At 40.1% G+C, this 27614-nt stretch overlaps 2 protein-coding genes across 6 annotated transcripts in view; one reads left to right on the top strand and one right to left on the bottom strand.

Annotated features, from left to right (window-relative positions):
• The first annotated feature begins 355 nt into the window (after window positions 1-355).
• On the top strand, window positions 356-23765 carry ALG6 (ALG6 alpha-1,3-glucosyltransferase). The gene is made up of 15 exons (XM_074875852.1): window positions 356-825; window positions 3338-3449; window positions 6933-7017; window positions 10421-10510; window positions 11464-11552; window positions 13838-13920; window positions 14622-14686; window positions 16984-17169; window positions 17664-17799; window positions 19890-19975; window positions 20620-20704; window positions 21749-21819; window positions 22645-22713; window positions 22807-23005; window positions 23277-23765. Exons 1-15 carry the CDS (start codon window positions 682-684, stop codon window positions 23472-23474), a joined length of 1698 nt encoding a protein of 565 aa, XP_074731953.1. The 5' UTR covers window positions 356-681; the 3' UTR covers window positions 23475-23765.
• Window positions 23766-26182: 2417 nt separating this feature from the next.
• The window catches only part of ITGB3BP (integrin subunit beta 3 binding protein), a 35511-nt gene continuing 34079 nt past the window's right edge, over window positions 26183-27614 (bottom strand). For 2 of the 5 annotated variants that reach the window (XM_074875851.1, XM_074875846.1), the window contains exon 9: window positions 26183-27349. Coding sequence is in view for 1 of the 5 variants with exons in the window: in XM_074875845.1 (XP_074731946.1) it covers window positions 27407-27585 (179 nt within the window). In the remaining 4 variants the exon portion in view is untranslated. Of the gene's footprint in view, window positions 27586-27614 lie in introns of all 5 variants that reach the window. The other 3 variants (XM_074875850.1, XM_074875847.1, XM_074875845.1) reach the window with 2 other exon arrangements.

Here is a 27614-nt window from a genome sequence, read left to right as displayed (position 1 = left end):
TGCCCCAGGGGCCGGCGGCGCGCTCCTACCCCCCGTACCCCGCCCGCCATCTCCCTCCGGAGCATCCCGCCGTGCCGCCAGCCCGCCGCGCGCGGAACTGCGCAAGCGCGGCCACGCCCCCTCAGCCCCGCCGCGGCCCCCTCCCCACGCATGCGCACTGCGCCGCCTGGCGGGCGCGCGCCGGCCGGAAGCTGCTCCGCAGGCGGAAGCGCGTGCGCGGCGGCCGTGTCCAGTGAGGAGGCGCGGGCTCGCGCCGGGGCGGCGGGAAGGGCCGAGGCGGGGCGGGAAGGGAGGGGGCGGCGGCGCTGCCGGTTCCCTCAGGGCTCGGTGGGCTGCCCTGCTCCCGATGGCGCGCTGCGGGGTCGTGGGGGGAGCCTCGCCAGTGTTAGTGCGCGGGACGGGGGGACCGCGTCTCCCCTCCGCCAGTTCCCCGCGGGGCGGGCAGGCGGGTGGCGGGGCCTGAGGGGAAGGGGTCGCCCGGAGCGAGCTGAGGGCAGGCGCGGTGCCCGGGGTGAGGGGAGCTCGGCCGGGGTAGCCGGGAGGCCCCTCAGCATCCTGGTGTCCCTCTCTGAGGAGGCTGGGGCTGGCGGGTGGGTTAACGAGGAAATGAGATAAATAAATGTCTTGTGGCAGAGTAGGGCAGTAGTAGGCTTATAGAGCAGGCATTACTTCACAGATGAAATGCCTAATTTAGTACTTGCATTTTTGAGGAAGGAAAGGACGCTGTTGAGCTGTGTGCTGACGTCTCTTTTAAAACAACGAATTATATTGAGTCGTGCATCAGCGACTGAGTTCTGTACACTTCCCTCTGGCAAGGAGTGGGTGGTTTGTATTGGTGCTATTTATCTGAATCTTCATAGTAGGCAGCATGCAAGGATAGTGGTTTTTCAGAGCTGTGATTTGCACCTTATGTTTATAGGTGGCATCTGGCTTCAGAGACCCTTTAGTGTTGCTCATCCAGAGGTAGAAGGTAAAAAGTTTGAGACTGACCAAATCAGCTTTATTATTTCCTGGAAAGTCTTATTTGTTTAACATTGTTACCCATGGGATAACAAAAATTAGACATCTGTGCTTTAGAATCTAATAAAAGCATGGCTTTTGTTTCAGGAGGTATGGAATAATTATTAAAGATGAAAAAGAACTAGGAAGGAATATTTAAAGAACTGCCTTTGAGAGGAGTGAAAGAAGAAACTTAGTACCCCAGAAAAATGACAGTTACTCCAAACATAGGGAATGGCAGATGTTAATGAGGAACAGATGGAGTCTGTAGGTGTGACTGGCATTATGTAGGAATTAAGAAGGTATAATTAATAATTGTTCTAAATGGAGATAGAAAGGAGGGACGGGTGTGAGTATTTCATAGAAGGGAAAGGCCAGGCTTGTGACGCTTGATTTTGGAAGGCATATAGGATGCTGGCCTTATTGGAGGCGAGCTTAGGAAGCACGGGAGTTCGCTTAGGGTAAGACGATCTACGGAGTTGACCTCAGTGTCTTTTATTTAGCTAAATGTGCCTATCCTGTGATTTAGGCACAGGTGTGGCATTGAAAGCATGCAAATATCAGTGTTCACGTTTCTACCTATAGATGGTGATCTACTGCTGTCATAGATTTATATTGTTAAAGTAACTTTTTCTTTTTCCTTGCTTGTGGTGGTGTTGGGTCATACCTTCCTGTAAATAGTAAATAAATATGGATTTAGTCTGAGCTGAATAACCTAAACGTGTCTTAGATTGTCTGTTACTAAACCAGCAGCTCAGTGCTGCTGCTGTGTGGGATTTTTTGTGTTGCTTTTTTTTGGCAGTGGCAAGTATATTAAACTCACTTAAATTGGTTGGTGCCTCTTCTGCAAGGAAAGTCTTTGGCAGTTGTACCCAGGCTCATCCACTCTTGTGTAATGTATCGGTTGCTGACTGTGGAGGGAATGGTGCTCCTGCTGCTGATTTGGCAGAAGAACAGTCTTTGGATTTACTGCTGTCTCTCACTGTCAAGATTGGAGTAGTTTCTTCTTCAGTTTTTTTCTAACTCAGGCTAAAATATTTTTGATCCTCTGTGTGTGTCAAAGTTGGCATATTCCATAGTGTTTTTTTGCATAGGGCAACATCATTATTTTCCTGCTTCTTGATTTCTGAGTTTGTGGCCTTTAATTTGACAGATCTAGCAATGTTTTTCTTACCGTTACTGGATCCTTAGTGTGGGCAAGCAGGCTTGGTGGGAGATCAGTGCTCCTGCCTTTTTGGGTAGAGGAATGGCGCAGATCTCCTGAGCCTGGCAGGTTTCATTGGGTGTATCCTCTAGGGAGAGGTAGCTGATGGATAACGTGCCTAGGCTTGGGAGGGGAGAGGTAGAATTTCAAGCCCCTTTTTGAATGTTGGGGAGACTGAAGTAAAGTTCAGATCACAGATCAGGGATTTTTCATCATTAATGCCAGATGTTTGCATTCCTAGGTTGGCGGCATGCATTTAATTTTTTTGATTATGTACTGGCTTGTGACTGTATTCCTGTGGAATTAGTTAGAACACATGATAGAGAGTTTATGATGGGCTTTGTGCTTTTATAATGTCTGCAGGAGAACAGACGATACCGAGCCAGCGTAAGACCTGTCAGTACATAGTTAACTTTTAAGTCATTTTTGAGTATGTTTAAATCAACAGAGAAAGCTATACCAGATCCGCATTTTACATAATTTGGCTGTGGTGTTGTTAATTGAGAAAATAAGTGGCATTAACTTAATATTGGGACATTTACTCACTTTTCAAAACCATATGCTTGTTATCTTTTTTTTGCTAGTAAGTGATTAATCTAGGAATTTTTATAGACTTCCTTGAAGAGGTTTTTCTTGTTCAGTGGCAAATATTAGTGTTTGAGCTACTTAACATACATGCTTGGCATGAGTATTTTGACTAGTGCTACAATCTTTACTGGTCTCTTGTAGAATTTTCTCCTGTTGCTTACAGGTAAAACATGCTACATGTTTGCATAACAAATTGTGTGGAGCTTATTAAGGTGATGCTTAAGTATGTATGTGTAGTGTTGATCTGGTGAATCCTCTTAAGTGGTTTGAAACCTTTTACCCTTCCTGCTGTTGTTTTTATCCATTTTGTCAGATGCCTTTTCAGCTCAGAAGGGGGAGAAATGGCTTCTGGGCAGCTTTTGACTTCATGATTAGAAATTCTCCAGTACTGAAACCCAGTCCTGATTGCAGCGTGCTTCCAGATGCAAACTAGTAACAGAATGCTGCTGGGTGGGGGAAAAAACCCGGGACTATTAGTAGTGCCATTAAATGCCTAAGGAACAATACCAGGACAGCGTTTTAGCAATGTTTATGGTGTTTTTTCAGGTACTTTTTGGCTTGTTACAAAGACCAGCTATGGAGAAGTGGAGCTTAATGACAATTACTGTTTTACTGGCACTTACCGTACGCTGGACTGTATCGCTTGGTTCTTACTCAGGTAATGCACGTTCACGGTCTGTAAAACAACCCCATGAAGGTGAATTACGGAGCTTGTGGTAAATTAAAATAAACTTGCATGTAAAATCAGAAATAGGAAACAATGTGTTATTTCAAGTATTGTCGTATTTTAGTGCCTCTCTATTTCCCTAAGGTTTGTATAATATCGTGTTCTTATTGTTCTGGAGTGTGCAGTGATTAATGTCACAGCCGCTTGGAACAAAATGCTGAAAAAAAGCACCACAATTTTTTTTTTTTGGGGGGGTAGGAGGGTGATGGTCAGTAATGTTTTAGGAGGAGCCAAAGAACAGCTGGCTGTTCACCCCATGCCTTTGTTGTTTCAGTAGCTGCAGAATATTATTGCAGTCCAATTGTATATTTGTTTAATCTTGTCCTTTAAGTTCGATAACAGAGGTAGCCCTAATTTATATTTAGGTAAAACTGTACTGGTATAAAGAAGATGGTGTAGAGTGACGTGGAGTGAGAGATTACACTCTGCATTGTAGCTATACTTCCTTAAGATTGTTTACACCATGAACTAGAGCTATATTTTTTTTAATAGGTGAGTTTTCCTTCTCCCCATCTCATAATGCTTGCAAAGAACTATCAAGTTCTTTTCCAAGCCTCTCGGTGCCATTCCTACACTTAGCATAAGCTTGCACAAAGCTGGCGCTCTGCAATTTTTTTTTTTTATAAACTGAGCCATTACTTCCAATCCCCATCAGCTAAAAGAATCACAAGCTCGGTCAGATTCAACTCTGGATTTCTGTTAAGGCAATTGGGAGCCTCATCCCCTGAGTAGCTGAAGCTGTTCAGTAGTATTCTAGTGATGTTAAGTAACTCCTGGGTTTCATTTACTTGAAGGAATTTGCTTGAAGATAAGTTGCATGCACACCTTCTTGCGCAGTTGTTTTATTTTGAGTTTGCTTTCTGAAAATGCCATTATGAGAGATCTGTTCTGTGGGTAACTGAGGCTCTCATTTACCCATCTATAGGCAGAAAAACGCTCTTCTGCCACACAATATTAAATTTCTCTTGCACTGCAAGTATTTACAATTACACCAATAACTAGATTTTTCTAAAGTTGATTTAATTTCAAACCAATCAAGATTCTGCAAGAGAGTCTTAAAGTAATGCCTGAACTAAAATAAGAATTTTAAAATCTTGTTTTCTACACAATGATTGTATAACTCCTTTTGGAGTAGGAAAAGCTGAGTCCAGTCCAATCCAGCAAATTATTAAAGCATGTGCTTAACTTTGAGCATTGGCTGGCTGAAAAAAGGCAAACCTGAATGTTAGAAAGAGCTGTCAAATGCATAAGTACACTGGATTTGTTTTTACTTTTTTACTTCCTTCAGATGTAATAAACCTTTAATGACAGGAGCAAGAAAAAGAGTTGGGCAGTTGTTGTTTTCTTTCACTGCTGTTCAGTGCAATGAAGTTGAGCAAAAAATAAGTAGGTGTCTTTCTCTGAAGCAGACTCTGGTAGACATGCTGATTCGGCATACTTTGAAGCCACGCGGGGCGTGGATGGGGGTTAATTCTGGCCTCATTTACTGTATAGTCTGGGATGCTGTATCATTTCCATCCTGTTGTTGCTTGCCATCTAGCATGCTTTTGGATCTGCCTCTGGAATTAGGGCCATGATGGTAAGAAAGCAGATAATAGCTAGTTACCATTTACCAGGACTTTAGATTAGTTGGTCTTGGAGAATTATTGAGGAAGAATTTGGCTTCATAGATGAATGCATAATTTTTTGTTAATGCATTGCCAAACTCCTGCTAAATGAGTAGAAGCTAACTACCCGTGTTGAAAGGCAGCTTCAGTCCCTTAAAAATGTCTGTTTCGATGTAACAATAAAACTGAATAAGACCACGCTAAATTTAAAGTATTTGTGACCCTTTAAAGTAATTTTTATTAATTCTGAATTCTGTTTGGCTGTATACTTGATACATGCTGTAGATGGAAGCTAAATATGCATTCTCAAACTGATGTGTGATCAGACTGTATTTGGCTTTTAGTAATTGAACCTTTGGATTAAGATCTTGATCATTCTGAAGCCAATTATTTTCTTTTTTGAGAGGGGGAGAAGCTGAAATATATGTGTGTGTATATACACACAAATACACACACTCTAAAATTTGGATAACACCTATTTTTGTTTTTTGGTACTCCTATGACAGGTTCTTTCTTCCACTACATTTATAGCTACAGAGTGGACACTGATAAGACTCCTGTTCTCCAGTGACCTCACTTATTTGGGAAACTTTTAGTTGAATGTGTCATATAGTGGAGATAATCTACTCTCTTTACTACCCAGGAATAAATTAGTGGAGATAATCTGTTCTCTCCACTACCCAGGAATAAATAGTATATATCTGAGCTTGTGTGATTCCCACAAACATAGATCGTGTGAAAAAATATAGATGGCTTTCCTATATTTTAAAGAAACTCTTAAATCTCTGTCTGGCTAGTGTCAATATTTTACTGGAAGTACTATCAGTCCAGTTTCTGTTCTCAATAAGCACAGGCTAATAGAAGTAAATAAACTCTGTGATAAAGGTGCTTAATATACTGCCATTACCAGAGTTAGGCTTACGTTGGGGGAATTGTTTATGAGTAGACATCTGAAGCATTTGCATTGATAAAGCCTTTTTCCATGGAAAAAAAAAAATCTTAAGTTTCCTGAGAGACTTATGCATGTGTGAAAAGTGTCCTTTACCATAATTCACTTAGCAGAACTGCTACATAACAATCACTCCGTTGAAAATGTGTGAGAGAGAATTCCTGTTAACCAAAACGGAGCAGGTATTATTTAGAAAACTTTGTAGATAGTAAGAAAAATGTCTTCTAAACCTATTCTGTGTACTGAATGACCTGATCCTGCCTCTGAAGAATCATGGGGAAAGAGACAGATGCAGTATTCCTACTAGTGTTGCAACACAGGCAGCAGAGGAAAGGGAGAGGAACTGGGGGACTTGCAGCAGGTCTTAGTTCTAAGTAAATTTAAAAATAAGGCTGGTTGTAACTTCTAATAGCAAAGTACCATGACATGGCTGAAAGACATGTAAAAACATTGTCAATTATTATATACTAAGGAAGCTATACTATATACTAATACCGTACTAGTACTTCACACAAAATCGGTACAAGATGTTCATTATGTACATTTTCTTATTTCAAAGGAGGTGCCACATTTTTCATCTACACTTGGAAGTGATTTTTTTTTGTCAGATGAGGAAGCAGTTCTTCAGTGGAATATCTTGATAAATGCTTATCACAGAAATACCCAGAAAGCCAAAAGAACGTAACTTTTCTTTTCCCCCCTCCCTGTTAGACTGCATAGCAGATGAGGTCTCTATCTTGTTCTCAAATATCATAGAGGAGTAGAGAATAAAATTAGTAACATAATAATACATATATGGAGGAAAAGCAATCTGCATAAACCGAATAAATTCCTAAATACTCTGTCATCTCTTTTTAGGTGCAGGAAAACCACCTATGTATGGAGACTATGAAGCTCAGAGACACTGGCAAGAAGTTACTTACAATTTGCCCATCAGGCAGTGGTACGTAGTGCTATTGTAGTTCAGGTTACAAAGGGGTAAATGTAACAAAACTTTGGTTCGTATCTTACTTTAATATACCTTTAAGTTTGAGATCTCTGCAACATCTTCTACTGTTCTCTGAACTACTCTAAAAACCCTTTTGTAGTAATATAACGTCATCCTGTTCTTAGACTGAGGTACCACTTTCTTCACAAGAAAGCAAGCTAAATTTGACTTGCTAGCTATGAGCTTGTATAACAAAATACTCTGACTGTAGGTCTCTCTGTTGTGGAGCTCCAGCTTTGTTTTGAATTGACTGGAAAGATCAAGAAGCAATTTTTTAGCAGACTTATATAAGAGATCAGAGAAGCTTGTTTAGAAGAAAATCTGTTCAGCTTCCTGAGTTGCAGTTCTCTAATGCACAAAAACTTTCATGATTATCAGCACTGAAAAACCCAAATAAACTCTGCTTGTTTCCCCTAAGCTAAAAGGCAGGACATGCCAGTAAATGCAGAGACTCGAGTTCTTGTGCTGGAGGCACTGGTTGTTTTTTATACCTGCAAGTTCATTGTTCACACTGTGTTCTTAATACAGATTTTAAAATGTGGGTGCCTGCAATCTAGATGTAAGCATAGTGAACTTTATTTGTACAGACCACTTAAAACAGCAGGAAAATTATCCCAAAGATTTTATTTATTTTTACATTATTCCTCGTGTTCCTTAGAGCTTGCATGGAACGATAAAAATTATTCAGTCCACGTATATGCTACAACACAAATTGGAAAACATTGGAACTCCAGGTCATTTTTCTAGCAGGGGTGTGGCATTCTGTTTGGTATAATTTTTTCCTCAGCTATCTGTTGGGGAACAGACCGATATGACAGAATAGAATATTAATTCAGTTGTATTTTTGTAAATATGTGTGGGGCCAGTTCTCAAAGTATGGCACTCTGCGGAACTCTGCAGATTATATTGTGACTTCAGATCATCATGTTGTATCTAAATTATCATTTCTACGTTTTTCTGGGATATCCAAACCCCTCGATGTGCCAGAGTTGGGATAATGGAGAGCTGACTTCATAACAGAGTTGGCAGCTTTGATCCACTCTGCTATGCGGAACTATATGTACTTAAAATTAAGAGTTATAGCAGTCATTATTTCTAGGCATTCCCAGGGGCCAGATGAAACTGTATTGCAGGCTGGGTTTAGCTTATGGGCTGCCAGTTGGGCATCTCGTCTTGTTGTATTTGCTCTTCATTTTATTTATAACAGAAGTTTTTTGGATTGGGTCTGCTTTGGGAATTGAATCACTAATACAGCAAAGTCATATTCAGTCTTGGGCATTCGGAAAAGAACATTTCGGCTGACGTGTAAAGGATTGCACTCTAGAATACTAAGCTGTTTTCCCCTCCTGTATGATAGAAATACGCAGTGTGAAAAGACATTATGCTCCGGTATGTAAAAATAGTCTTCAAATTTGAACTTGAGATTCCAATCCCTTCTAGTACTGTTATTTGTTTAGTACTTAGAAAAGCTGTCTATGCAGCGAGCACGTGTTCTTCTCTGAATTTGTCTAGGTAAATATAGAGAGCAGCTCTCTCATGAGGACATAGTCCTATAAGGCCTCTTGATCTTTTCACGGACTTAATTGTCACGTTTACTGTTAAACAGGCATGTATAGGCAATATAGCTGTATGTTCCATGCTTGTTTTCTTTGATCCAAAACAAAGATGTATTTAAAAAAAAATGCTGTGCTAAATCACAGTATGGTTTGTACTTAGTTTCCTTGTGTGAGTTTTCTCTGAGCCAGAGGCCAGAATTTAAGTATTTATTTTTTTATATTATTCTTTAGAGTCTTGACATTATTTATTAAAGGCTACTTTAAGAACATTCTTATTATACTGCTAATTAAAACCGTGAAGGGTTTTTTTTCCTAAATATTGCTGGGTATAGGGGTTGGGTTTTGTGTTGAAACGATGCGTTTATGAAAGGTAAAATTAAAAAAAAAACAAAACACCAAAACCGGAAAGTTTACTACTGAGTTGTGGACTGTTACAGCCTGCGTGAAGAATCTGAACTGCCTTGGCATGAGCAATCTTGAGTCGTAGCATAAGAAGAAGAGATGCAGCTCAAAGAAATGTGATTTATTATCAGTTCGTAAGATACTTCAGGCAGCTCATAAAGAATTCAGGAAATATCATTTACTATAATAAATGTCAAAAATTGGCTGCATTTGAAGGGAGAAACTGGAAAAGCCAAGAGCTTGCCCCTTGGCAGTTAGGGTAGACTAGTCAGTCTATTTCACTGAGAGATATGAAAGGTCTGATGCCTTATTTTTCTAACTTCTGTTTTCCTTGGTTCAAACCTTCTGTTTCTCATTTGGAAGAGGTCACTTAATTAGCCTTCCATAGAAGTACCGACACAGCGCAATTACAAATGGGAAAAGCCTTTTCCTTTCTCTCATGTGGTCCACTTGAGTTCTGAGGTAGAACCTGATTGAGGTTCATGACCTTGTGTTGGTTATTCAGGATGTGTTACTCTGATAACTCAGTGTTGCCTTCGAAGGAACTTTTTAGCCCCCGGACTCCTACATTCGTGCTGACAGAATGGCCTAGGTGGACCTGTGGTGACATAGTTTTTTTCCAGACCTATGCTGCTTTTTGCTTGTCTGTGTAATATCTTTATGCCACCCTCCTTCTGTTCAGTTGCTTTTCAGCAGTATAACTCCAACAGATGGTTGTTCAGAATTTTCACATTAAGGTCTGTTGAGCAGAAGCTGTTCACAACTTGCTACATTACAGGCTAAAAGAGTAGCAGATAAAGTTTAACTATTCAGAAGTCACTGTCACATACTAAATGTGCTGTCCGAGTCCAGAAAAAAAGGAATCTAGGATTAATATAAGGAAAAATCACTAGTGAATTCCATTTCTTTTGAAATTTCCTTTTACCTGCATTGGGTTTATTTCCTTTTTGGGAAATTGCTTGCTGTCTTCTGGAATAATTGACATGCATGGAAAGTGGAGGTTTGGTTTGTAGATGGAGGTGAGGACCTGCAAAGCCTACCACCTAAACAAATCTAGAGCTCCAGTACGTGTGTACAACTGGTTTTGTGCAGGCTTTGTCTTAGTCTCTGCATTTTTGTCAAACTCTGTTCACATCCTGCTCCAGGTAAGTAAGCTTTAGCAGCTTTTTTTAATCGGTTTTGCAAACACAAGTGACTGTACTCTGAATCACTTTTGCCTTTGTTTTGTTGCCTGAGATTTTGGTGTGAAGTAAAATAAAGCAGATATAGAAGCTGCTAACTTCTATATTGGATTTTGAATGCTTTGATAAAAATATTCAGTTTAATATTCAGCCTTTTCCTTGGGCTGAAACAAAGCTGGAAATGTAGACCCTTCTTTAAATTTTAATTTTTTTTTTTAGGTACTTCAATACAAGTGATAACAACCTACTGTACTGGGGCCTTGATTATCCACCTCTTACTGCCTATCACAGTTTTGTGTGTGCTTACATGTAAGTTCATTATTTCAAGTACTTCTGTGGTTCTGTGGAGAATACAAAACACCCGATTCACCTCTCTACCTCTTTCTTTTTTTCTTTTTTTTTTTTTTTTAAATTTCTCTCCTGAGGAGAAAAACTAGTAGTTAAAAACTGCCCATCTGGGCAGCTGATGAAATGGAAAATTTTGTTTGTTACTTTAGAGCTAGGGAAGTAGATTTTACGTGTATCCCTATTGCTTAAAATTAATACTGTCTTTCTTATGTCTTTTAATTATTGGAAGGGGGACTGAAGGATTACATTCTTCTTTTTACCATGTCCGTAAATTTTAGCAGATTTAGGTGTGACTTAGGTATTTAGCTTTCCATGGAAGCCACTGGTGGATCAGTGATGCACGGAGAAGAGGGCTGTAGGAATTGGGTGCATTGCATGGGAAAGCTCTCATGTAGTGAGAGCCCAAGTGACATTTGATGACTGGATATCATGTAAATAGAATTCTGTTATTGGAATACTTTTTCCACAAGGCCTTTACTGCTGTTGGAATGAGACTTATGGAATAAGAATGTAGGTTAAAGTGCACAGGCACAGTTATGTGGGGCATCTATGTGAACTGTAAATGGTTTATATTTAATACTTAAGTATGAAAGGTATTTACAATTGTTTTTTTAAAAGTCAGTGGAACTAGACTGAAGGTGGTTATCTTGTCCTAGTAAATACTGTATTCCATTTGTACTGTTTTCAAAGTTTTGTTTTTTTAAATTGTGAAACAGGAGCTAAAGCCTGTGGTGTAAACTGATCTAGTGGTGAGGAAAATCTTTCATTGATCACTATTTCTCTTTGAAATATTTCTTCTCATTCATCTTAATTCTTGGAATATGCTCCTGTGCATGTCATCTTTATTGCTGAAAGGAGTGTAAAGGGAAATGAGAACTGTCTACATTTTGATGTGTCTGTACTTTGTTTTACAGTGCAAAGTTAATAAATCCTGATTGGATTGCTCTGCACACATCTCGGGGGTATGAGAGTCAGCCACATAAGTTATTTATGCGTACAACAGGTAGGAAAATTATATTTCCTTAGGATGATCATACAGATTTGTCTCGCTTACTAATTTAGCATGTTTAATAATATCATGCAGCTTCTCTGTCTTCACCGGTTTATCCTCAGTTCTTTGACTTGGGTGACTTTGCAGGTCCGTTTATGAACCAAACTCCTGTGTTTTTTTCTCTTTTGCTGTCATTTGTGAAGCTGATAAATATAAAATATACAAACAAGTTTTCAACCCAAGTGATTCTATAAAAACTCTAAACCAAAGCTATTTTTTTTTTGTAACAGAGACCCATTTTTTAATTTTGAAAATAATATTGTTGTTTTCCCTTCCATTCTGATAAGTACGCTTTTCATTTTCAGCTTAGCTTGGTTTTTATTGCAAAATAATTTTACATGTAGTCTGGCATTCACTGACTTAACAGCCTCGTGAGGTCTTGGAGATCTGTATTATGAACCATATACCTTATCTGAAAGGGAGAAATATTTGATATTTTCAAAGGTGTCACTTTTCTTTCAAATGCTCACCACTTTCTAGGGATAAACTTCTGTTAACAAAAAAGTAGAAATGTATTTTACCACTTTTATCCTAAATTTCCCTTTCCTGCAGTCATTTTTCTGTCCATTTGATTATTTTGAACTGCTTCTACAAAGAAAAGATAAAACAAGTGCAGAAAGATTTTTCTAGATAACTTAATTCAGTAGCTGTATCAGTAGGACAGCAAACAACGTGGCCAGTGAGCTCTCGTTCTCTAAGCAATGGCAGATGCTATATTATCCTGTTGTTGTTTTCATTTTAAATCTGTTTTTTGCTTTGCGTAATGCTAGAGTTCCACAGAATGCTTTCTGATTGCAACAGCAGAATTTGTTGCTCATCAATAGCTTTTCTGTACTTCACAAACCTCTTAGTCTGGTGTCTAGTAATTGATTGAATTGGAAAAAAATAAAAATCACTAGAACTTAATTACCCTTGAAATGGTCTTTATTAATTTTGAAATCAACTCACTTGACAAACCACTGATGGATCTAGGAGAACTGATAAACCCTTTTTAACAATAGCCCTTAGAAGAATGCATTAAAATAATTCAGAGTGGTCAATGTAAGCTGTTGGTATTACACCCTTATTTTAAGTGTCTGTGTATTTGTTTTGCTAACGACTTGGGTATATTTGTTTAATTGTGGCTTAAGCCTGCAAAACAATTCATCACTGAATAACTGGTATCTTTAAACATTTTCTTCCAAAGAAGTATAAGCAAAGAATACTTTCCCTCTTGGAATAATTGCACTTTTTCTGAAACCGATTTATAGAAATAAGCTGAGATTTTTCTCAGACTCTCAAAAAAAACACTACAGAAGAATTCACCTGGTGGTTTAAGCATAGCAGGAGTTGACATAATTCTAGGCAGGTGAACCTGCTGGTTCTGTTTTCTTGTCGACCCTCTTACATATGTTTGCTGTAGGCAGATGATCAAAGCCAAAAACCTACTTTTAGTCTATTTATCCACATCACTAGTAATTCACACAGATACATTGGAGATTGTTATAATCCAGAGCTTCTTAATTATTTGTGTCTCCAGACTATCTGTTCCATCAAACAACTTGACTGGATCTAGTTGTAGTTGATTTCTTTTGAGAATTAAGAATGCCTTCTCTCATTCCGGCATGTGAGGAACTAGAGTGTGCTCCCTTATTGACTGAGGCTGTGCCAGAAGCCAAAACAGCTGAACACATGGAAGCAGCAGCTTTTGGGCATCAGAAATGATAGCGTTGGAAACATTAACAAGATCAAATTCTGTAGACCTATTTCTTTTTGTCCTTTGAAGTACAACTACCCAGTTTATTCTAATGAAGAACTTTCTGGCATTTTAATGTTTATTTGCCTATATTTTTCCCTTGTCTTTCCCAAAACGACTGGAAAAAAAGTAGCTTTGGTGTAACTGCCAAACCTGAGCTATCTTTAAAACAATGAAACATACTGTAACGCCATGTGAGACAGTAGAAAAGCATATTCAGCTGAAACTATAGGCACCTGACTTTTGAACTTCAGTTGATCAAATGACTAAAGTGAAGTTTTCAGGGAGGGCATGAAAGGTAGGCAGCTAGTCTCACTCCAGCATGGTGTAGTTATCATCTGAGGTTTTTTACACCAAATACAACCAAGATGTGGAGCATTAAGAAGTTAAAACTGTAAGCAGAGTCAAAGATTCACAATCCAGATGAAAATACACAACTTGAATAGCGTTAAGGTGAGGTATGTGGGAGGATTCTAATGTAAAATTAATTTTTATTTTTCAGTGTTTGTTGCTGATTTGCTGGTTTATATTCCTGCAGTTATTGTATATTGTTTTTCCTTGAAAGAAACATCTACTAAAAAAAAGGCAAGTATCTGGTGTGTGTGTAAATTAAAAAAAAAAGAAAACGTACTGTTAAAACAGGGTAGAAATGTAACAGTATGAGAGTTAATTAACGTATAGAACACTGTGATGGCTTCAGTTGATGTAAAACTGATGACAATCAGTATATCTCATATTAAAGGCTTTTCAGTGAAAAACATAAAAGCCATTAATTTATCTTACAGCAATTATTTTAATGCTTTCAATAACAATAACAGGATGCTCTGAAGTTTAGTAGCCATGAACTCCTGAATTACATTCTTTCTGAATTTATTACTTGGGTAGTAAAAACAAGATTTATGCTGTGCCATGGAGGAATCTAGGAACTGCTTTGTCTTGCACAATCCTTGTGGTAGAACCAATACATTTTGGAATAGTAAGTCTTCAGATTTTTGGGGTGGTTCCAAGGTTTAGGATGGGTGTGGGTGATCTTTGAGTGAGCGGATTGGCAAAGGGCAGGCAGGTCTCCATTCAATATTTTCTTATTTATGGAAAATCTTTATCCTTTTTTATTGTTCAAAATATAACTGATAGAAGATTACTTGAGGAGAGTAAGATTCCTACATATAGGATGCACCATGGAGGGGCAAATTTTTGTACTGGAGAAGTAGTTTAAATTCCTCTGTCTAATGTCTGACTTAGAAATAATTATTTTCCCCTCTCTTTTTTTTGATCCTTCTTTCCAGGTTTCCAGTGCTCTTTGCATACTGCTTTATCCAGGCCTCATTCTTATTGACCACGGACACTTCCAGTATCCTTGTTCTGCAGTGAAATGAGTTTCCATTTGTGAAGTAACACTGTTCTTTAGTACTTGTCTTTAGCTGGGCAGGAGATTGCTTTTGTATACAAGGTCATCTGAGGGGCTTCTGCCTCCCCCAAAGCAGAGAGATTAAAGAAAACTGCAAGTCTGAAATATATTGGAGATAAATAGTTGATATTGGGACAAATCAATCCAAATGTGAATAGCATTCTTTCTGTGCCTTAAGCTCATATTTCTGTCAGTTACTTTATTGCAGAGAACATCAGTGGTACAATGACAGTGAAAAAAAGATGGCTTGTGCTTCTGTGACTTGTGTTTGAAGAGAGAGTCACCTTAAATCTTCTTGAGATAGCAGAGGAGTGTGTCAGGTGTGGTTGTGTAAAATGTTCAGTTCTATAAAATGTGCCATTTTGTCTTGCCTTCACAATTACTCGAGACTGGATTCACTCAATGCCCACCCACTGAAAAACTACGCAGCTAATATGAGTTAGGCCCTCAGAGCTAGCTAGTCAATATTGGTGGCAGATGCCTTCACAGGCGGGTCTTTTTAAATAAGATTTCTGGCTTTATATTTGTTTTGCACATCAACAAACAAATGCTGTTAGTTGACTGTGCTGCTCAGTGCTGTTGAGCCAGAGGGACACAATCCTGGAGTTGTGATGAATGTAGATATTTAAATATTCTAAGGAGATGTTGAATCTTGGCATCTACTACTAAATCAAGTTTTGACAATCGAATAGTTTACTAATTTGTGGTTTTCTTCCAAGAGAGTGCATGGTGAACTTGGAAGATAATATATCTTAGAAAGCAGATATTGAAGGAAAAAAAATCATAATGCTGTTGAATATTTGAGTTGTTATGGTTCAGGAATTCTGAAATTCGATTTTTGGCCTGACTCTTTAAAGATGTAGATCATCTGGAGACGTCACTTACAAGAATGGGGATGGGAATGAACACAGTACATCTTAGGTGAGAGAAGCTGGTGGTCAGGAGGAGGGGCAGGGTTACAATTGTCTAATATGTAAAAGGTGTACAAAGAGAAAGGCAAGAATGTGTGTCTGGTGTTGGATAGTGCAAAAAGTAACGACCCTAAGTTACCATAGGGAATATTTGGGTTTTTTTTAAAATACATGGAAAGAAATCTTTTGAACCTTACAGTGAAATGCTGAAATAGATTGTCTATGGATGTTGTGGAATCTGCAGCATCGAGATCTTTAAGAAAAGGTTCAGCAGACCTCACATCAGGGGTGAGGTACGTGTAGCAGATGCTGTGTCCAAGCAGGCAGATGTGCTGCATGGCCTCCGGGGTCTGTTCCAGCCCTGGGACTCTGGCATGAATAACTTTGCTGCCTGCGACCAGCTTCCGGGATGTCAGTAGATTTACTTAACCTTAACAGTTGCTACACGTCTCTGCAAGATCAGAGCTTTTTGGTATAACAGTTTGTTGATGTGCAGTTGATGAGATCTCAAGTGTACCTGGGGATTTTGAGTGGGAAATTTGGGCTGAAAATAAGGTAGACAATCTGAATGTGTTGTCACAGCTATTTATAATGACAAAGAGAAAACAAAATACTGTGAAAGTATAAGTATGTCTTACTGGTTTCTCTCATTGTAAAAGACAAAGGTAATATTTTGTTGCGATTTAATAGTAAGTGTAGTTATTCTCTTCAAACTCTACTGAGCTTGGGAACCTATTCTCAAAGTCATAAGGAAGTAACGTTGCTTTTAGTAACTATTATTCATTGTTTGTACAGTATTAGCAGCTAAGGGAGCTGGTCATGGATGAGTGTGCGTTGTGAGTATAATAGAATCACAAAAACCTCAGGAGTCCTTGAACTAAATAATAAATAATTTAAATAGCAACGTATTTGAGTATTCTGCACATATCTTTTGGGAGCTGTGAGGGGAGACTCTTGAAAGTTTTATCCTTAATCATGTAAATAACAAGAAAAAAATGTTTACCCTGATGTATCTTAGAGTACTGTCACCGTCACTGAAAGCTTGGTTGACTGAATATACATTATGTATATAATTAACACGCACACACTATTTGTCCTCATATTTGCCTGTGCAAGCTTTGAATCAAGCCTTGGAAATAGAAAAATTACACTTTAAATAGAAGTAAAATGATTTCTGTCTGTGAACAACATAGTCACAACTGGCAGTGTGTTTCTAAAATGAAATTGGAAAAACTTATTTTGCACGCTGTTTTATGCTTGTCCCTTGGGGCATTCATGACTGACTTCCAGCACTAAGATGTGGACCTTGTCCTTGACATAAAAAACCATATACAACTCAGTGAGCCTTGGCTTGGCCTTGTGGGGCGTGCTTTATTTGTCTTATGACTGGGACCTTTTGGGGTCAGCGGCGTTCTGCTTGGCCTTAAATTATAAGCAAATGGAACTCTACCATTCTCTGCCCTTTTTTTGCTATTTACTTGGGAAGTGCTTCAAGAAGGGACTGAAAGGAAAGGGGTAAGTGACTCTAAACCATTTTATCTTCCTCAGACATACACCCAGGCAGCCTGGCACTGAGAATGTGGTTCTCCTTATTTGCACATGGGCATTTATGAATTAATTTCTAGCAGAAGATACTTACCTTGCTGTAATGTGTTCCTCTCCTGCCCAATGAACACTTCTGGTTGAGATCTACATTACGTATTTCCACGGAGCGGATAGCAGAATCTGTTAAGATGTCCTTTCTTAGCACTCTTCTCCATAAGCTAAATTAAATATGGGCTGCGGTGGGCAACCAGGTTAGGTTGACAGCAGTGGCTCTGTGGTTCTCATGGAGTTGTTCTCACTAATCTGGGGATGATTTCAATAGTACTGGTCGCTCTTTTTGTTTAGATTTGTTAACTTCACTTCTGTATCTTTTTTAAAAGAATGTTTATGCTATAAACGAATAACTTTTTGTTACCAGTAGCTGGATTTCTCTTTTCTGATGTAGGCTTTTCTCTTGATTGCAGATTAGTATTGTTAACTAAAATAGCCGGGACAGTGGTGGTTTCCTTTGCTGTCTGCTGGCTCCCGTTCTGTACCGACATGGAACAAATCATGCAAGTACTCAGAAGACTCTTTCCCATTGACCGAGGCTTGTTTGAGGCATGCATGTTTTCTTCTCCCCCACCCCGCTGTAAATGTTCTGTATTCTTAGATCCCTTGAGAAACCTTCATCGTGACCTTTAGGGATTTCATGTGGGAGACACACCACAGAACTAGTAATTTGAGATGGCTTCTTCAGCACTCGTTTCTTGCCAGTTATTTAATCCAGTATTTAACCCCAGCTCAGCTGGCATCTTCCAGGATATTATACGAGTAGACAACACTTATCCCATCATCAAACCCATACTTCAATCCATACATTTTTCCATTGAAATAGATTCCATCGTAATTGACAGTGTCAGAAGATGTAACCTTAAAAGTTAACAGCTTCAGTCTCTGTCTTTGGTTCTGCTCAGCTTTTTTTTTCAACGGGATTCATTATTTAAAAAAAAAAAAAAATGAAAATAGTGTTTTGGGTGCAGCCTAGAACTTCTTTTTTAACCCACCTTGTATTTTCAGTGCAAGTTTCCACAATATTTTCTAAAAGTTTTAGGCTGGTTCTGCTTTTATTTTCCTCAGGCTATCGACATTTGCATGCTACAAGGTGCTGAATACGCAGCCTTAATCCAGTAGAGCAATTACTCATTTATCTAACGCTAACGCCACAGGAGTCTTGCTGATAAAAGAAAGGGTACTCATTTCCCAAGTAACAGTGAGTTATTGCTGTTTTGCTTAGTTAGGGCAGGAGTCTAATATTACACTTCTAAAAGCAGATTCCCCACTTCAAGTTTAACCAATAAAATGAAGCTTTGAATTTCCAGGTTTTGATGTCAAATGGATTTAAGCAAATGCTTACATAGTTTAATTCATCTTAAATTTTCTTTTAATCTTCTCTAGATGTAGATAATACCACAATTGGCATTTTTTTCTTCAAAAGTTAATGCTGATGTACCGAAGGTAGCATTTTATTTAGGGAGTGGTACAGAAGTGTTCTCTGTGTATTCTCTGCTAGTTTATTTAAAAAAACCACAAACAATCCCTCCAGAAAAGACACACCACCCCCCTACACTCCCCCAAAAATCCCCCACAATGACCTATTCCTTAAGAATTATCTGGAATTTATAAATAAATAGTTTTGGTTACCACACCTTTTATTCAGTACCAAGTGTAAAAATAAAATCTGTAAATAACAATAACTAGTGAGTCCGAAAGAGCTTAAGGATGTTAGTCTAATATTAGCCCAAATATTTTCTGAGTCGATCAGGGGAGTGACTTGCTGGATGCTAATCTAGATAAAATGAGAAATTGTCCACGTAAGCAATGCGCAGTAAATTTATACTGGGGAGCGTGTAACAGGTTCTTTGACTTGATTCCCATTTACAGCAGCAGTAACAAATGCTGATGGTTGTAAAATCGTATTGGCTATTAAGTAGGTGTCCCGTGTGTTGGCTGGTGCTGCCAAGCCCTCTGTTCGCTTGGAATCCCCAGCAGATTTGAAGTGCATATTCCATCTTGCTGGTGAGCATATGAGGAAGATGGCTCAGTTGTTGGTGCTAGTAGCTTTCTTGCTGTTATGTCTACACAGCTGTGATTCAAGCAGCTGTTTAGGGATGAGTTTCATGAGCATGATAGCTGTAGTTACAAATTTAATTTTGAAAGTGATCCTAGCACAACTGCTAATGTCTTTAGACTCCTTGATTTATTAGAGGTTAACTCTGTCATTGCTAGCAAGCAGTAGGCACAGCTAAATACATTCAGGTATGTAATGAAATGTGACAGTACACACAGTATCTTCACATTTGGAAAAAAAGATTCATATATGCCAGCGTTTAGTCAGGGACGGGTAGTTTCCAAGCCTTATTCTCACAAAATGTGTGATCTCATGAGTTAAGGAGTTGTCTCTTGTGCTGATGAACTAGTTCTCAGTTATTTTAGAACATGTTTTAATTGAGTCTCTTGAAACTTGTCGTCTTTGAAGATCAGAATACCTTAAAGTACATCTAAGAATATGATGGATATCTACAAGTGTCTTTTTGCAGTATCATGGTAAAAACCCAACTATCCCCCCACCTCCCAAGCCCCATTCTTGTCACAAACATAAGTTTAAATGAGTGTCATTATCACTAATTACCCTTTTTTTTCCCTTCCAGGATAAAGTGGCCAATATTTGGTGCAGTCTAAGTGTCCTTATAAAGATAAAGAATATCATATCACCTCAAACTCAACTAAAACTCAGGTAAGACATAACTGAAGTGCTTTAGGTAGTTCTTTTATCTGCATTATTTTTTGCAAAATGCATATTTTTTGTCAAAGAATTACAAGAATTGGTGTTTAAAATCTTGAAAAAATGTTTTCTTCCCTATACTGTACTTTTCTCCCAAGTGATGAGGGTTTCTCTGAGTCCTGTTAGGAATAGTTGAAGATGTCCCTGCTTATTGCAGGGGATTTGGACTAGATGACCTAGTTCCAACCCAAATCATTCTGTGATTCTAATATTTACGACTGGAAAACTTCCTGCTTGTTTGTATAGCGATTTGGACTACTCTGTTGGTTAAAACTCAGTTAAAATTTGCACGCTTTCCTCTTCAGAGAATTACCTCTTAAGTCTGAGTTCACAGTTCTGTTTTTTGACTAAGTGAAGAATTCTAGTCTAGGTCTACAGAGTCTGAAAAATTAATGGAAATGGTTCATTCCTTTTTCAAAAGCATTTACGCCAGTGAAGACCATTCAGTGCTCTTCTCTTGTGATTGAGTCTTGAATGATTTCTGTACTTCTGAAAATTACACTTGAATTCCTAACTTATATAATCACTTTTGAAAACTGTGATATCATGGATGTAGTTACTCATGCATTAAAACTTTTTCTTATAAAATTCTTTAGTTTTGCTGTAACGTTCCTGAGCCTGCTTCCTACTTGTATAAAACTAACTGTCCAGCCTTCTCTCCGAGGATTTAAATTTGCTTTGGTAAGTGTGTGTCTTCAACTGCTCCCACCACTGAGCACTGATTCTACTTACAGTGGCTGCCACGCGCAGCACCGCATGGTCTGTTAAATGCTGCTGAAGAGGCTGGCTAAAACTCATGTCTGGCGGGCTCTGACCTGTCTTTTAAATCCAGACTTTTTTTCTTAGCCTCAATCCTTTTTATTTAATGCTGTATTTTTCTTATCCCCCTCTGAAGAGTCTTAAGAAGATTCTGTACACATTAAAGCCTCATATAGAGTTGGAGCTTCTCCTCTTTTTGTTTAGCTTGTGAAGTGCTAGTTTTTCTTACTGCATTGGCTGCAAAATTCAATAAAAAAGTCCCAAGACTGACATTGTAAGCTTGTTAGCAGTTTGAAAAGAAAATGATACAATTTTTCCAAATGTTTGCCTTTTCTTAGTCATATCGTATCATTGAATTCAAGCACATTAACATGACTTATATGCAAAAATCAGTTTTCCTTGAAATCAAAATTAGATGGAGCTGGTCCTAAGGTGTCAGGAGTTACAAGATAAAATTAAAAATAGAAATTATGTGAGTACTGTTTGAGAGTTTATCGCAACATTGCCTAAAGCTAACATTTATCCTTTCTAAGAATTAGTTTATGTTTTACAGTGTGGGTTTTTGTTTGGTGGGGAAAAAAAATTTGTTTACTTTTGGAGTATTGGCTGTTCATGATGATGAGCAAAATCTTATGACAGAAAGGTGGGTAGTTCTCACCATGACTGAGCTTTGCCGGTGGGGATGCTCTTGTCAATAATTAACCAAGAGCGAGGGCTCTTTACATGAAGTGTTTTCTGAATAATTTGGGGTAAACTCTCAAAGAATGTATGTGTTAGTGTGTGTAGGTGGTCACAGAAGGAGCTGTGTGTGCTTGTAAATGGCACTGGAGTAAATTAGCAGTTAATCAGAAAAATCAGACCATTTAGCTCATACATTCCTGTAAAGCCTGTGCCAGCAGAGAAAATCAAACAGCGCTTTGCATTGCGGTCACACAGACTAATGCACCTCTGATTTCCTTTCCTAAGGTTAGCTGTGCATTGTCATTTTTCCTGTTCTCCTTTCAAGTACATGAAAAATCTATTCTTCTAGTGTCAATGTAAGTACATTATTTTTCTGCGGATATATTTTGACCTTTTCCTCATCTCGTTATTGCATGCTGCTTTCTCTCACATATATCTGATTTCAAAAACTACGCATTTGCTTTTCTAACGAACTGGTAAATGAAAGCACATGCATACAGTGGGCTGGTCTTTCCCTTCACTCCTCTCTCTGGGCCGGTGTTCTGACTGCGTTTCCTGCTGCGCAGGGCATAGCTGTTTGCTCGGGCTGGTTAAGGTGATGCTGCCATAGACAGCAGAGACACTGGTTGAACTGGCTGAACTGGGCAGTTGATACCTTGCTAACGGCGACGGTCAAGGGGCCCCTTCTCCCTTTGTCATTGTTCCTCTCTGCCCCAAAGGAGGTGGGGGTAGCAGCTTTGCTCTTCTACTTTGATATCCTCATGTACCTGAGAGTAATGTTTGACAAAGGAAGATTTGGAGAGGTTAATACTTAACAATTATTAAGCTTAACCTCTTAAGAGGCCTGGTGGGGAGGCCAGGGTGGTGGTTGGAGTCTCCGGTTCGCTCTGCAGATTGCCATACAGGTGCTCCTTGGAGCCACCACGGAGCCTGGCACAGCATGGGCATGAACCTGCCCGCTGGTGTGTGCCTGTGTTCGGGTTCTGGCTGCAGCCCCTGCCGCGGGGCAGAGTGTTTGGGCAGCACGTTGGGGTTCGGTGGGGCGCAGCGGGGGGCTGGGCTTGGGCGCTGCCTCTTCTGGGTTTTCTGGAGAGCTCTGCCCTGTGTCCACATCAAAGGCTGAGGACGACGTGCTCTCCCTTCGGTGCTTCCATAGCTGGTTTTCCTCTTTTTCATTCTAGACCGGTCTGCTTAATCATAAATGAAATCCCTTTTATGGCTACGTGGTTTTTACTTGTATCAACCTTCAGGTGAGTTGGACACCATTAACGTTATTTAAAACCCGTGTTCTTCCCCAATTCTAGTAAATACATTCTTTTTCCTCTTCAATTCTGTTTGAACAGCATGTTGCCCCTTCTGCTGAAGGACGGCCTGCTGCTGGCCTACGCCGTGACCACGCTGGCGTTCCTCTCGGTCTGTGCCACTTCCTTTTCCATCTTTGAGAAGACCTCAGCGGAGGACCTGCAGCTGAAACCATTCTCTCTTTCCCTGAAGGGATATGTTTCTTGGTTTAAGTCATTTCCAAAGATTGTCAGGTGTCTGGTAAGCACTTTTAATTCCTTTAACTCTTAGTTGCAGCTCTTCATGGTACTGAAGCACTCGTGTAAACCAGTTTTGTGTCCATAACTGCGCGTAAAGCCCTGAACAGGGAAAGCCGCGCTGTCTCAGTGTGGAGGTGTGCTAGGATTTTTCTTCTGCGATGTCATCTATGTGTAGATTGAAGAATACAGAGCACCCAAGAAATGAAAGGAACAGCTTACTCGTTTGAGCTGTTAAACCCCCATCAGCTAATACATCGTTCCTTCCCTTACAGTTTCTTCTTTCCGTAACCCTGATGGGCGTCCTCTCTCTGATGAGTGCTGCCGTGCATCCTCCGCAGCGGTTACCGGATTTATTGCCTCTATCCGTGTCTGTTATTTCTTGCTTGCACTTTTTATTATTTTTGGTGTATTTTAATGTTGTTATACTCTGGGACTCAAAGAATAGTAGAAGTCAGAGGAAAATCAGTTAATCAACCGGTGAAGCTCAAGGACTAAACTGTGGAAGGACAAGAGTATTTCAGTGAGCAGTGTCTGGCATTGCAGGTAAAGCTGTTTGTGATGTAACACAATTCCTGTAACCTAATGAAAATCAGGAAACACGTTACGGATATTTCAACATAAAATAATCACAAACTTTTAAAGGGGAAGTATGTTGAAGAGCACTTGGAAATGTGATTTGGTGTGTTTTCTTCAGAAGTGTAATACTTTTGTTACCATTTGTAAACTTAAAATACCTAATAAAGGACCAAATTTTGAATTAATGCTAAACTACCCCAGCTGTATTAGCCAAACAGCAAACTTTTGTTAGCATTAAGTGTGCCTTTTTCCCAGCAGAAAAAGCCTAAGTGAGGTCGTGCGGGTTCAGTAGAAACTCTGGACTGGGAGCTGGTAAGTCGTCGTGCTGAATTGTTTTAGGACGCAAAGTGTCTCGTGCGCTCAGTGTGTCCCTCCAGGCCCTCTCCGGCTGCCATCCCTGAGGCAGAGCACGTGGTTCTATGGCTGATGTAGGGGAGAAAACTCAGCATTCCAGCAGCCAGGAGCTCCACACACTCAGCCCCGGCACTGACCTGGGCTCTGTGCCTCCTTCAGCTCACCCACGGGCTTTCGGTTTTCCTGTACTCCGTGTTATTTTCCACAGCAGCGCTGCTTTCAGCTGGCTGAAGAACAGCATCAGCCTAGCACCGGGCGCAGGAGGAGTGGCTGTGACGTTGGGAAAGGGGAAGGTCCTTGCAGAGCAGCGGGCTGGAGGACCGGAGGATGTTCCTTCCCTCAGTGCAGGTCAGCATTACGCTTTGGTTTTAACGCTGCCCGTAGTCTGATGACTTGCAGCAACTGTTTTGAACAGGACTGAAAAACCAAAAGATCTTGGTTCTACTGAAATAAAAGCTGAGGTACTGCGGTGCAGTTTGAAAGCAGGTATTAGGCTCTTTGGGGACACACACACACACACACCACACCAACAAAAAACCCAAACAAACACCCCCCCCCCCCCCCGATAAAACCCACCCATTGCATAGTGGTTTGCAGATGTCAACTGAACTAAACCCTGCAGCTCCTCCCTCTGCACAGCCCAGCCTCCAGTACCAAGAGTGCAGAGAATACAAATTGATCAAATAATTACATACATAACAAAGCACGTAGTAAGAAAATAAATCATAAAGCATTTCATGATAGTATAATTAGGAGTGAGTCTATCCTTTTCCTTCATTCTGCTCTGACACTATATATGTGTGTGTGTGTATATATATATATATATAAAAAAAAAAAAGGCAGTCAACCCCCCTTGTTTAAAGGCTTCTCGCTGACCTGACTGCTCTCTGTCACATTCCAGGCTGTCACTGACATTAGCGTGCTCCAGGGCTGGCCCTGCAGCGTCGGCTGGGAGTGTGTGAATCAGCTGTTCTGGGAACTCCCAACTGTGGCAGGAATACTGTACGTGAAGGGTCTACACGCTTGCTGTATTTATTCTGTTTTTTTCCAGCTTTATTTGTTGTGGAAAAAGTAACCACAGCCAACATTCTACCCCTGGCAGCTAAGACAAAATAAAAAAGATGCTCTTGAGTAGTAACTGTCAGGTTAGCAGGGGGTGTGTACAGTTCAGCAATTGACCTACACTGTAACAGTTCATTATAAAGCAACAAAACTGAGATATTTTCACAAGTATTTAGAATTTTTCTGAGGGGGTGAGTCTCATCTGGCGAGCAGGAGCTCTGCCCACAGCGTGGCCTTTCTCCGCAGAAGCGTAGGCCCGGGGGTGCCGATGTCTATCGGGACCCGTAAATAGGGATCTCTTGTCTCCAGAGGCTGCCACAGCTCAAAGCCCCAATGTTCCCTCCAAGCAGGGCTGGGCCAAGGGCTGCCCCACCTTCAGGCAGCGCCAAGAATGTTGACTTCCACTGAAATAACGTGCAAAATGGTAAATTAAGATGGAAGGAAGCAGAAGGGCTTCAGGTTCTGATTAGTCGGGTCTCTTGTGTTCATCACAAGATGAGGGTGTGATCCTTCCCCCCCGTAGAAAAACATTAGTTTTGAGTGTATCTCTTTTCTTTGTCCTTGAGATGGCCTCCAGGGGTGATAAAGTGAGAGTCATACGATCCACCTTGGGTGGAACTGGAAATGGTTCTTAACAGACCCAGCTGTTTCTGAAAGGCAAACGCCTGGTACAGCGAGAGGTCAAAGAAACAGTAACTGCCGAAATAGCCAAGGCATGGAGGAGGAGTATTTCCAGCAGAATCTTGGTATATAACTTTGCATTTCCCCCCCAAATGATTAAATACCAGATGTTGTGATATTTAGTGAGTACTGTGGTGTCAGTTACTGCTGTAACTCGGTGTTGTCTACCACCTTTACTGTTATTTTTCTGTAAAAGTTTTTTTTATTTTGTTCTCAGACTACAGAGAACAGCTTGGTTGAGACTGGCACGCAGTTCCTTTACAGCCTCTTTCCAGATCAATAATTATTTCATTTCCAGCTCCAGGGGTTATGATCAGGTTATATAAACTCTTGCTGGTTCAGGCTCACTGTCCGTTACCCTCCCAAGCAGGCAGCTGGGGAATCCTACGTGTCCCATGAAAACCCCACAGCATGGAAAGCCTAAATGCGAATGGTGTACAAGGTGAACACAGTAACTGCCCCACTTCCCCTCAAACAAATTACCAACATCTTTTTCCAGTCAGACTGCACAGTACAAAACCATTTTTATTAATTAAAAGCTCCCAAAGCTTGAATGTGTACATGTTGAACCACAAACTGGAGCACATTTATCATTTTGGTTCTTAGAATTTTAGTTGTAAAAATCAGTTTAGCTGTTTGAGTAACAGTCCTTTGCTGTGGTAGAAAGGACAGTCAATTGGGTCACTTTGCTGGGGAAAAAAATAATCATTCAGCTGTACTCTTTCAACCTGAGAGAGGCTGCACCTCACTCAAGGATTTGAGATGTGGAGTATTGATGAGGTGAAGTTGAGGATAATGAAAAAGAGAAGAAACTGATTTCTAACAACTCTCCCCACACATCATTCAATACCAAAACTAAACTGTTGACCTAAAAAGCAAATGTCACTAGAGCCAGGTGGTTTAGCAGTGTGGGCTTGGAGCTGATGCCTTTATGCTGCGTGTCTTGGGTTGACTTTAGAGGAAACATCATTGTAGGTGACAAACATGTCCCTCAGCCACAGCCAGGGAAAGTGTTTGTGACCAACTGAAACATGTTCAGTGAGTGCTCAGAATAACTCCTTGTGCCATAGAGCTTCCTCCAGCTTTGGGCCCAGTCACCCATAGAAATAAGTTGTGAATTTTTAGGCAGGCTGGTGCAAAACTAGATGCCTTCATTTAAATCAGACTGGGGGGTGGGGGGTGATAAATTGATTGAACAAGCGTGTGCATGCACACCCACCCTGGCAGGAAGCAACCGTTTCCCCCTGGGCTCCAAAGTTCACCTCAACACTGTTTCTTCTCACCTAGTTCTTGGAGGGAGGGTTAGAGTGGGGTTTTTTTTTGGTTTTAACAAAAAACAAGGCAGCATTAATTATCTATTTGCAGTAAGAACATACAGAAAATACAGTTCTTCTCCCTGCAGCAGCAACCCTAAATCAGCATTTTGTACACACGCTTGCATAAACCCAGCACGATGTATTATTTACATTGAGATTATCTGGTTGTGCACATTGTTAAGTTTAAATAGATGCCAGAAATTTTATCTAGACGTGCACCTGCCTAGCGCAACGAGCAATCCCAAAGTGGTATTTGCTGGGGAGATAGGTTTACACTCATTTCTTCTCTCCTTTTAAGTACAGTCAAGCAGATGTAGAACTTGGGGTTGATGTGGAATGCATTTTTCACATAATGCCTGTGTGGAGAGAAGGAATGACTAAAATAAATAGCAATTAGACAACAGCATCATCATTCATGTGATCTGGTCAGAATGAGATGTCTGTCCTCGGCCAGTACAAGCCTCACTGCATGAAAAAATACACTGACACACACACGTACATCCTAAGGCAACGCAGAGCAGCAGACGGTCTCCCCTGAACTGCAGTAATGTTGGAAGATGTTTTAAGGAAATGTCGAATAAAATGCTTTTATCTGTAAAAAAAATTTGAGAAATAATTGCT

Source organism: Strix uralensis, chromosome 8 (assembly GCF_047716275.1).
Source record: "Strix uralensis isolate ZFMK-TIS-50842 chromosome 8, bStrUra1, whole genome shotgun sequence".
Taxonomy (NCBI): domain Eukaryota; kingdom Metazoa; phylum Chordata; class Aves; order Strigiformes; family Strigidae; genus Strix; species Strix uralensis.
Note: the sequence above shows the minus strand (reverse complement) of the source record. Positions and strands in the feature narration are given on the sequence as shown.